The following is an 11339-nucleotide window of genomic DNA, read 5'->3' on the forward strand; positions in this document are numbered from 1 at the left end:
TTACAACTCAAAACTCTCCATTGAGTTTCCATCAAATTAGGAAACTAATCCAAACTCTGTGTCAAGGCTACAAGACTCCATATGGCCTGGCCCATATACACATCCCCAACCTCATCTGTCACTTTCCTCCTTGTTCACACAGACTTTCTTATTCTACTTGCTCTACTTGAGCCAGGACCAATGCACATACTGCATCATCCATCACATTTTCACATAGAGTATTCCCTCACTTCATTCAATTCTTTGCTTAAATAATAGCTCAAGTGAATTCTTCCCTGACTACTATCATAGCCACCAATACCCCCAACTCTCTAGTAACCCCTTTTCCAGTTACAATTTTTTTTCACAGCACACTTCATTTAATAATCCTGTATGTTTAGTGATTTGGTTTTACTTGTGTGGCAGATATCTCAATTTCTGTCTCCATCATCCATTCTCTCTTTTTAGTTACAGAAACAATTCTGCCCAAGTAACAGACCAACCTCTCTTGCCTTATGGGTTATATGACTAAGTTCTGTCAATGAAATATAAGTGCTGTTGGAAACTTGAAGGAAATCTTAAAATTAGACGTGCCTACCCATTGTTAGAAATATTCTTCCCAGTCTGTTGTTGCTTATTTAGGATGATTTTTTTGAAAAAGCAAGTTATTAATTTTACATACTCAAATGTATCCATCTTTTCAATTATGGCTTATGGATTTTATGTACCAGTTAGAAAAGCCTTCTCTATTTCAAGATTAGAAACATATTTACCCATTTCTTCTTCTGGAATTTTTGTTTTTTAATATTTTTTAATCGACAGATAAAAATTGCATATATTTATTGCATACAACATAATGTTTTATGTATACATTTTAGAATGGCTAAATCAAGCTAATTAACATAACCATTAGGGCAAGCACAGTGGGTCACATCTGCAATCCCAGCACTTTGGGAGGCCAAGATGGGAGGGGATCATCTGAGTCCAGGAGTTTGAGATTGGCCTGGGCAACATAGTGAGACCCCCATCGCCACAAAAAACTTAAAAATTAGCTAGCCATAGTGGAATACGCCTGTAGTTCTCAGGAGACTGAGGGTGGGACGATTGCTGAGCCCAGGAGGTCAAGGCTACAATGAGCCATGATCATGCCACCATACAACCTGGGCGATAGACCAAGACCCTATCTCAAAAAAACAAAGAAAAAAACACAACCATTACCTCATACACCCACCATTTTTTTGTGAAGAGAGCACTTAAAATCTATTCTCTTAGCAATTTTCAAGTACACGATCTATTGTTATTAACCATAACACCATGCTGTACAGTAAGTCTGGTGATATGAAAAACAGTAAATTCCTTTATGAACAATAAAATGTTACAAGTGGATTGTGGAACTATGTTATGTATGAGTTTTGTGAGTTTTTCAGTTATTTAAATGCTATACTATGTTCAATTTGGATTACACCTAGAATTACTAAAAAAACTTTCATATACAAAAAATAAAGTCCCCCCCCTAAAAAAAACACAGAACTAGTTTCCAAACTGTTCCAGACATTAATACAAGGAAACTATTATCAATCACTCATATTCTCTTTATATTTCCCTTCCTTCAGACACTTAAAGATGTTCTTTTTAAATAACAAAAATAATAACCTTGGCCAGGTGCGGTAGCTCACCCCTATAAGGCTGAGATGGACAAATGGCTTAAGTCCAGAAGTTTGAGACCAACCTGGGCAACACAGGGAGACAGAGACCCTATCTCTACAAAAAATACAAAAATTAGCCTAGCGTGGTGGCACACACCTGTAGTCCTAGCTACTCTGGAGGCTGAGGTGGGTGGATCCTTTGAGCCCAGTAGGTCAATGCTGCAATGACCCATGATTGCACCGCTGTACTCCAGTATGGGTGACAGAGGGAGACTGTCACAGATAAAATGAAAACAAAAAATAAAAACCTAAGATTACTCACTATAAAATTCCTTTTTTTTTTTTTTTTGAGACAAAGTCTCACTCTGTTGCCCAGGCTGGAGTGCAGTGGCGCAACCTCGGCGCACTGCAACATTCGCCTCCCAAGTTCAAGCAATTCTCCTGCCTCAGCTTCCCATGTAGCTCGGATTAATGGTGCATGCTGCCATACTCTGCTAATTTTTGTATTTTAGTAGAGACTGGGTTTCACCATGTTGGCCAGGCTGGTCTCAAACTCCCAACCTCAAGTGATCCGCCCATCTCAGCCTCCCAAACTACCGTCATTATAAAATTCTTTATTCTCAGGCCAGGCGCAGTGGCTCACACCTGTAATCCCAGCACTTTGGGGGGCCAAGGCAGGCAGATCACAAGGTCAGGAGTTCGAGACCAGCCTGACAAACACAGTGAAACCCCGTCTCTACTAAAAATACAAAAATTAGCCAGGCGTGGTGGCACGCACCTGTAATCCCAGCTACTCAGGAGGCTGAGGCAGGAGAATAGCTTGAACCAGGGAGGCAGAGGTTGCAGTGAGCCCAGATTGCACCATTGCACCCCAGCCTGGGTGACAAAGCAAGACTGCATCTAAAAAATAAAAAAAAAAATTCTTTTTTCTCACTACAGAACTTCCAAACAGAATCAAATAATAATTTTTAAAAATTAAAAATAAAAATTCCTAATCATTTTCACAAAGTTTATTAAACTTGGGCTAGGAAACAGTTGACGAAATATTAAATACTAGGTCTAAATTTCCCTGGAGGTGGATTGGTTTTGTCTTTCATCAACTGACATGGAAATAGATACCATCTATACAAACACAGACATCCCAAATTGCCATTTTTCACTGGGTACCTAGTCCCACAAAAAATAATTTAGTGTTGGCAATATATTAAGCCCTCAATCGACCTCTACTGGAGGAATGAACTCAACAAACACTTGAAACTGTTTCCTAAATCTAAACAAATATTTGGTCATCAGAGCTCAGGGCAAACGATGTCAAGGGTTTACTTACAAAATATGGCACCAAGTAGCCACTTAGTAAATTATTAGCATGAAAAATAATTTCACAAAAAGATTCGCTAAGTAGAATACAACTACAAACAACTGGTGGAATTACACAGTAAGTTCTCAAATTTGTTTTTCTTTGTGAATAAATGAAGTTTCAACACATCTAAATTTCTAACATAAAATATAACTGGCTGACTTCTCTGATCACATACGATTCCAACATCGCCTGCTTCATAAGTTGGTTTCATCATTAAAGTTGATGAGCTTTAATGATGAAACTAATTTCACATTTCATTTAAATACCCTAATTTTTTTCCTAAAACTGGCTTATAGGTGTAGTCAATATTTTTGCCTGATACCAAAAAATAAGCTTTATAAATGCTTATAAACGTATTACTCTTTCTATGTAAACATAACACTTTTTTCTCATCTCACTCTATAAATGGTGATAAATGTACAAATACACATGCCCTAGCATCCTTTATCACAAACAGAACACATTCTTGAAATATATAATCAAAATTAAAAGTGTAGTGGAGTTAGGTTCTGAATTAGTGAAATAGGGCATTAAATGTCATGGATGCAAAATTACCCTTTGGAACACCCTTGAAAAATTCCTTAGGAAAAAGCTACATTTGGAAGCTAACCTACTACCCTCAGTAAGTCCAATACAGACAGCTTTTCTTCCCTCATTGAAATTAATCACTTTTTCTTCAGATAAGCATTATTTATAGTTCACTTGCTAATCAGGGGGCCATATTTTTTTAAAGTTTAATTAGATAATACAATCACTTAGAGTGGGATGAGATGCTGAAATTAAGAGAAACATTTGATTGCTTTCTATCACATGCTTATTCTGAGGCATTCCAACGACGCAGAATGGTATGGGGAATTACTCAAACTTCACCAAGCACACATCATTGAATTCCCATAAGTTGAATGTGAAAGCAAAACAAATCAAATGAAGCTACTACTTACGACCATGGACTAATTAGCAGTGTTCTTTTTCCTAAACTGTATGTTTCAAGCATTGCTGGGTTCTGAAATTAATTTAGATCTGGACAGCATTTTTTAAAGGAATAGAACTGAAAAAATATCGGCCCACACAGTGTTAGGGTATGTATTCTTTCTGAAAATATATGTATGTATATGTGTGTACTTACTAGGTTGAGATACAAAATTTTACTTCGAGTTGTAATTTTCAGTAGTTTTAATGCTATGTATTCTTGGGTACTGTGATTTCCAGCTGAATAAATAAGTGGGAGAATATACTTTAAAAGATATAAAAGTGAATATTTAATCACCTAAATGCTTTTCTACAAAACAATTGGGAGTTCAATTACTATTTTCCCCCAAGATTCCCCAAGAGCAGGAGTCTGATTTGACTAATATTTTTATGGCGCGGGATACTGCCTACAATTATATAAGAGTATTAATATTACAAAATCTAAGAGATCATCATTCTAGACTATTATGACCATCTCTGTATTCTTACATTTGCCAAGAGTAGGTCAATCATTTTCCTGGTCTATATATGTCCCAGGTCACAAAAGTCAACACCATGTTTGGAGCCACATTTTTAAAGAATGTATTTGTGCGAAGAGGTTCATCAGGCTGTTTCCAATAGACTGACTTCCTTAACCAAGTCGGTCATAAAAAAGTATCTTAGCTCTATAGCCAGCTAAAGGCCCAACTATGTGGGGAGGCAGAAGTGGGAGGAAAGAGTGTGGAAAATATGCCAAAGAGTGTCTTAGATTAGGACTCAGAGTATCAAAGGCCTTTATCATGGGTTCACATCTTAAAACTCCCCAAAGGGTGAGGTCTGCAGATGACAAATGCTTCAATTCATTGTTGTCATTTATTTATCCCTTTGCTCCTTATCCAACGAAGAACAGAAAAATGGTAAAACGAAAAGAGGGCACCACATAAAATGTCCCAACCTTGTTTAACCAAAAGTACATTCAATTTGAAGATGGTCCCGTTTTTACATCCTTCACTCAGCAAGGACCTATAAGATGGGCAAAAGAATCCAACAGAACAAACTATGAGAGAATGAATTTCTGTAATCCCAGCACTTTGGAAGGCCAAGGCGGGCAGATCACGACGTCAGGAGATTGAGACTGTCCTGGCTAACACGGTGAAACCCCATCTCTACTAAAAATACAAAAAATTAGCCGGGCGTGGTGGCGGACACCTGTAGTCCCAGCTACTCGGGAGGCTGAGGCAGGTGAATGGCGTGATCCTGGGAGGCGGAGCTTGCAGTGAGCCGAGACTGCATCACTGCACTCCAGCCTAGGCGACAGAGAATGAATTTCATGAACTGTGTTATTAAACTGATGATACTGTTCACAAAGTTACTTTGATGTTCAGCAGTTCCTAATTGGTTTCCACCTTGAAGACAGAGTGACTTAAAGATCTACTGTTCAGTGAGTTTCCCACATCCAATCTCCCAACCCTATCTAAAGGTTCTGGTAAAACAAGAAGAGATGATGGTAAGGATGCAAAACTAAAGGAAAATTCAATCTCTTTGAACATGAGTATAGTCAAGTCCATCCACAAACAGGAAAGTAATGTTAATGCAATTGATTTAGCAAATGTTTTTCACTGGCAAGATCACATGAAAATGGGATTTCTCACTCAAGGACCGCGAAATTACTATAGCTGGTTAATAAACAAGTACCAACCATCATCTGTTGTAAGTTCCCGACTCTGAGACTTTCTAAACGTTACTCGTCTGTGTTTACAACTTAAGTTTGGGTAAAAACAAAGCCAAGTGTGGGTTTGAAATTTTTAAAACAGGCTCCTTCATCGATGGATTTTACTTTAACAAAAGTGTTTACACTTTCCTGTTCATTTCAACTAGTGGACCGCATGTCACTCCTGGGCCCCCGGCAGGTATCAGCTACAGTCACCACCAAGAATTTGCGCTTTGGGGGAAGGGGAGAGGATGCGACTGCGAGTATCCAGGTGACCAAAACCAAACCCGGGCGCGGAGGCGAATTCTGTCTGGCCGCTGTTCGGGAACGGGCAGGGGCCCGGGGTCGGGGAGCGGGGCGCAGCCGCGTCCCTCCAGCCCCCGGCCGCGGGCGAAACAGGGTGTGCATCCGCCAGGGAGCGTCGCTGGGCGGGGCTGGGTAGGTCCCAAGGCAGAGGGAGAAGGGCGCGCCTCCCCACGGGTCCCGGCCCCGCTGTGGTGGGGAAAGGCCGGCTGCTAGAGTCCTCGATACCTGACACAGGGCCAACTCCTCCTTTAGGCTGCTCAACTCTTCCTCCAGCAGCTGCGTCCGGGTCACCATCGCCTCCTCTACCGAGATGCCCTCTAGCCGTCTGGACCCCATGGGCGCGCTGAGGAGGGGAGCATGAGCCGGAGCTGCCCCCGCAGGCCCTCGCCGGCCCCCTGACCCTTCTTCGCCCAGCCAGATTTTATCACTTTTGTCCGCGACAACCTCCCGCGCTGCGCCGGCAAAACCCGAGGCCTCGCTGCGCACTGCGTGTACCTCAGCTCCCCGCCCAACACGTGGGGACCTGGGGCCCAACTGTCGCGCTGGGGGCGGAGGGTGCGGTGAGGGAGGCGAACGCGCCGCCATGACTGCTGCTGCTAACGGGTCAAGTTCCCTGTTGGAAACTCCACCTCCCTTTCGCCAACCCGGCGAGCCCGGAACGCCGAACCGCGCATGCGCGAGTCTTTTCCCGCCTTGGCCCGCGGTGTCCAGTGTTCTCTCGTCCTGGCCGGCTTCCCGCGGGCAGTGCGCCCAGCTCGAGCGTTGGGGTACGCACGCGCCGTGGCCCGAAAGGGTGAGGCCAGTCCGCGGGGCAGGCCATCCCGACGTCCTATGCCTGAGTCCTTGGCCAGGATCGCCTGGATTTCCCGCCCACCTAAAGCCCTGCCTGCCACTGACATCCCACCTCTTAAAGCCTTCCTTGACAAGCCCCCAGCCCCAAATGATCCTTAACTGTGAAATCCCTCTCCTTCAAGGCGCCTGCCAACTCGTGTGTCACGTTTCATTGACCGCCCTGGAGTGTCAGTTACACGGCTAATCTCTCCAGCCCTGTTGTAAGCTCCTTGAGGATCAAGGAATACGTTTTACACTTAAGTGTTTTCTTCACACCCCTTGGCAAAACTGCTTTAGTACAGCTGACATCCAGCTGACTAATGTCAAGGAGATGTGGAAAGCCTTATGCTGATCTGCGACTATCAAGCAGGTTTCCAACTTGAATGATGTTCCTTTGTACACCCTTGGTCTTATGTTTTGCAAGAGTCATGATTTCCTTTGAGTTTTTATGTCAGCTTCTTATGCATTGGCTGGATATCAGAGGAAGTGTAGCCCACATTGCTGAACAGTTTGGGTCCTTGGAGCAGTTTGAAATCAGTAATTTGGAGCGTGGTTGAAGAAACAAGACCTACTTTATCTTTTGTTCTCTTTTTTTTTCTTTTTCGTCTGGCTGTCTTTATAAACTTCAAATAGGTAGTAATCTTATCTTTCTTTGCCCTCCAAATACTTTGTTACTATTGATAAGATTAATAAGGAGATGCATATTGAGCTGGCACCAGAACATCCCTGAAAGTTAGAACTGCCCTCTTCTTCAGAAAGGGTTCCAGAATACTTGGGGAAAGCTGAGATGGGGGTTGAGAGTAGAAATAGAGAGATGACCACTTTACTGTTAACTTCATTTAATCAAAATATCACCATCTCTGCATGAGAATCTAGTCAGGATGCCAAAAGACACCCTCCCAATTAGAATCCTGCCAAAGCAAGCAAGATAAGTGGACTTCCTTCAAACTGAAGGTGAATTCCTCACAAAAATTTATTAAAGGGTACATTAGAAAAAGTATGTTTATAAGCCTGTCTTAGAACTAGCTAACCTACTGAGCATTTACCATATGCTGAGTCCAGTGCTAAGCACTTTTCATATATGAACTCACTTAATACATATGTCACCTTCAATTAGATTACTATGGATCTCCATTTTTACTAGTGAGGAAACAGACTTGGGAGGTTACTGTAACTTCTCTGAAGTTCCATGTCTGGTATCAGAAAAGCTAGGCTTTCAATTCACTGAATTCCACTTAACTCCGAAAACCTGTACTTTGATCACTACCCTGTCTCCACACCTGTGACTTGAAATACAACATTTGGTCTTAATAGCCTGTGAGATTTCACTAGACCTAAGACTGGGAAGTCTAACCACATAAGTTACATGTTTGGCCCCAAATCAGTATTAATGCACATTTTTAATTGGTGTATGTCATTCACTCAAAAGGACATCATTTCACCTGATCATAAAAAGATTCTTTTGAAAAGCAGTGGTATAAATATGTATATGTGACCTCCCAAAAGGATAATATCCTGACTCTTTGACTAGGCATTTTTTTAAATTTTGTCTTTATTGGAGCAAAATACACAAAAAACACAACATAAAATTTACCATCGTAGCCATTTTAAATGGCTACAAATAGGCCAGGCATGGTAGCTCACACCTGCAATCCCAGCACTTTGGGAGGCCGAGGCTGGTGGATCACTTGAGACCAGGAGTTCGAGACCAGCCTGGAAAACATAGTGAAACCCTATCTCTGCTAAAAATACAAAAATTAGCAGGGAGTGGTGGTGCATGCCGGTAATCCCAACTACTAGAGAGGACACGGCAGGAGAATCATTGCAACACGGGAGGCAGAGGTTGCAGTGAGCCAAGATCACACTACTGCACTCCAGCCTGGGTGATAAAGCAAGACTGTCTCAAAAAATAAATAAATAAATAAAATGGCTACAAATAAAGAACAATTCAGCAGCATTAACTACATTCACCATGTTAGGCAACCACCACTATCTAGTTCCAGAATATTTTCATCACCGGGGGTGGAAACCACATACCCACCTTAGTCTCTCCACATTCTCACCACCCCCAAGCCCCAAGCAACCATTAATTCCCTTTATGTCTCTATGGTTTTGCCTGTTTTGGATATTTCATATCAATGGAACCATATAATATGTGGCCTTTTGTGTCTGGTTTCTTTTATTAGCATAATGTTTTCAAGGTTCATCTATGTTATGGCATGTATTAGTACTTCATTCTATTTTATAGTTGAAAATATACCATTGTATAGATATCCTACATATTATTTATCCATTCATCTGTTAATGGACCTTTGGGTTCTTTCTGCCTTTTGCCTATTGTGAATAGAGCTGCTATAAACATTCATGTACAGGTTTTTGTCTAAATATTTATGTTCAATTTTTTGTTTATATACCTATGAGTAGAATGCCTAGGTCATATGTTTAATTTACTGAGGAATCACCAAACTCTTTTCTACAGTGGTTGTGTCATTTTACCTTCCCATAAGCAACGTATTAGCATTCTAATTTCTCATCATCCTCACCGACACTTATTTTTTGTTTTTGTTTTGTGTGGTTTGTTTGCTTTTTTAAAATTATACTTTAAGTTCTAGGGTACATGTGCACAACGTGCGGGTTTGTTACATAGGTATACATGTGCCATGTTGGTGTGCTGCACCCAGTAACTCGTCATTTACATTAGGTATATCTCCTAATGCTGTCCCTCCCCACTCCCCTTACCCGACGACAGGCCCCAGTGTGTGATGTTCTCCACCCTGTGTCCAAGTGTTCTTATTGTTCAGTTCCCACCTATGAGTGAGAACATGCAGTGTTGTTTGTTTTTTATGGCCAGTCTAGTGGGTGTAAAGTGCTGTCTCCTTGTGGTCTTCATTTGTATTTTTCCCCATGACTAATGACAATGAGCATATTTTCATGTATTTGTTGGACATTTGTTTCTCTTCTTTGGAGAAATATCTATTCATTCAAGTTCTTTGACTATTTTTTAATTGGGTTATTTGTCTTTGTTGTAGAGTTATAAAAGTTCTTTATTGGCAGACAATTTTTAAGAAAAGAAATGTCCACATTTCTAGAAGTATGCATAAGGGGTTCTTTCTTGTATTAGTTATTTGCTGAAATGACAGAAATGGATGAAATGTGAAATACAAACACTGATGACTCGGAAGGATAAGTTACATATCTGCACTGCTATGTGAATAAAAACATGCAAACCAAGGTGTTTTTCCTGTTCAACTCTTTGTCCAAATATTTAAAAGTGATAGTGTCTGTTCTGAAGAAATACATAATGAAGTCTGCTGAGGATTAAGTATATTAGAATAGAGAAATGCATAATTCTCTCAATATCCTCATTGTATAGTTGAAATATTGGGAAATAATGAAAGAAATGTGCAAATTAATATGGTACTTAAATTGCCTCTTTTACTTTAATTTTTAAAATTTATTTTTAACTTCTGTTTTAAAAGAGAAAAAATGTATTAGCAGTTTCTCAGCCTTTATGTTTGTTTCCAGAAAGAATGCAGAATTTTAAAATCCGTGTGTTTCTGCTTTACCAATTTTGTGTAATCTTTATTTGGTCAGCATAATTTAATTCAGTTTTAAAACATTATTAGGTATTGGTAAGACCTCAAACATCTTAGTTTTCTTTTCATATCATTTTAGGAATTTATCTCAGTTTTTAGTGTTTGCCATGTCCTAGAGATTTAAATCAAGAATCACTTGCTTCAGCATCAAAAGAAAAATCCATAAGCTAGAATGTGCCAATATGATGCTTGAATCAGTAGTAGATGCATCATGACGGCCTAGTGTGGACAAATCTCAATCCAGAAGTTAGTAGAAGTAAATAAAGAGGATTGTTTTGTGCTTTCAATTACTGCAATTTTGATTGAGCAATTCCAGGCAACTATTGATCCCCTGATCAGTCCTGAGAATGCTCTAGGTCACAATTATAGGTATACAAGGAGACATCATCAGTTCCTGTTCAAAAATTATGACCCAACAGAGCTATGACAGAATTTCATTTTCCATTTTCATCTCCAAAGATTGTCAAACTGTCCAAAACTGTTCAAACATCTGTCGTTTTTTCTAATTATAAGCAAAAATTATCTCCACTGAACCCCAACTCTAAGTGTGTGTGTTGTTCGGTGGGGGCACGGGGGAAGTAACCTGTAAGCCTTAGATTTGAATAACTTGTATCAGTTTATTTAGTTCAGAAAAGTTTGGGATATAGTCCCAGGTTCCCTGAGAAGTTCAGCTGGTTCCACAAAACACAGGGTTGCATAGTTTCAGCTCTTCATTTCAACACCTGACCAGAGTGAGGCAACACCCTACGTTTTCAGCCTTCTCATTTATATTTAAATTTCCTCCTCCCTAATAGATCGGATTATATACCCATGGTCCTAGGTATTTTTAGAATATTGTTTATCGTCAAGGCAGTATTGCAAAAGTACTTCAGTTCTTCCAGCCCTTTTTCTCCCCTGATTTTAACCTAAACATGAAGGCCTTCTTTTTCCACTGCTAATGACCTGGTTTGACATTTCTGTCT

The 11339-nt window shown here is 40.4% G+C and overlaps 1 protein-coding gene across 8 annotated transcripts in view; it reads right to left on the minus strand.

Moving 5' to 3' along the window:
- The window catches only part of CNTLN (centlein), a 369272-nt gene extending 362660 nt beyond the window's left edge, over positions 1 to 6612 (minus strand). For 6 of the 8 annotated variants that reach the window (XM_055294183.2, XM_063609088.1, XM_055294181.2 and 3 more), the window contains exon 1: positions 6176 to 6584. In XM_055294183.2, the coding sequence (XP_055150158.1) occupies positions 6176 to 6535 (360 nt within the window). In that variant the 5' untranslated portion in view covers positions 6536 to 6584. Of the gene's footprint in view, positions 1 to 6175 lie in introns of all 8 variants that reach the window. The other 2 variants (XM_055294179.2, XM_063609089.1) reach the window with 2 other exon arrangements.
- Positions 6613 to 11339: the final 4727 nt, after the last annotated feature.

The sequence above is a fragment of the Symphalangus syndactylus genome, chromosome 9 (assembly GCF_028878055.3).
Source record: "Symphalangus syndactylus isolate Jambi chromosome 9, NHGRI_mSymSyn1-v2.1_pri, whole genome shotgun sequence".
Taxonomy (NCBI): domain Eukaryota; kingdom Metazoa; phylum Chordata; class Mammalia; order Primates; family Hylobatidae; genus Symphalangus; species Symphalangus syndactylus.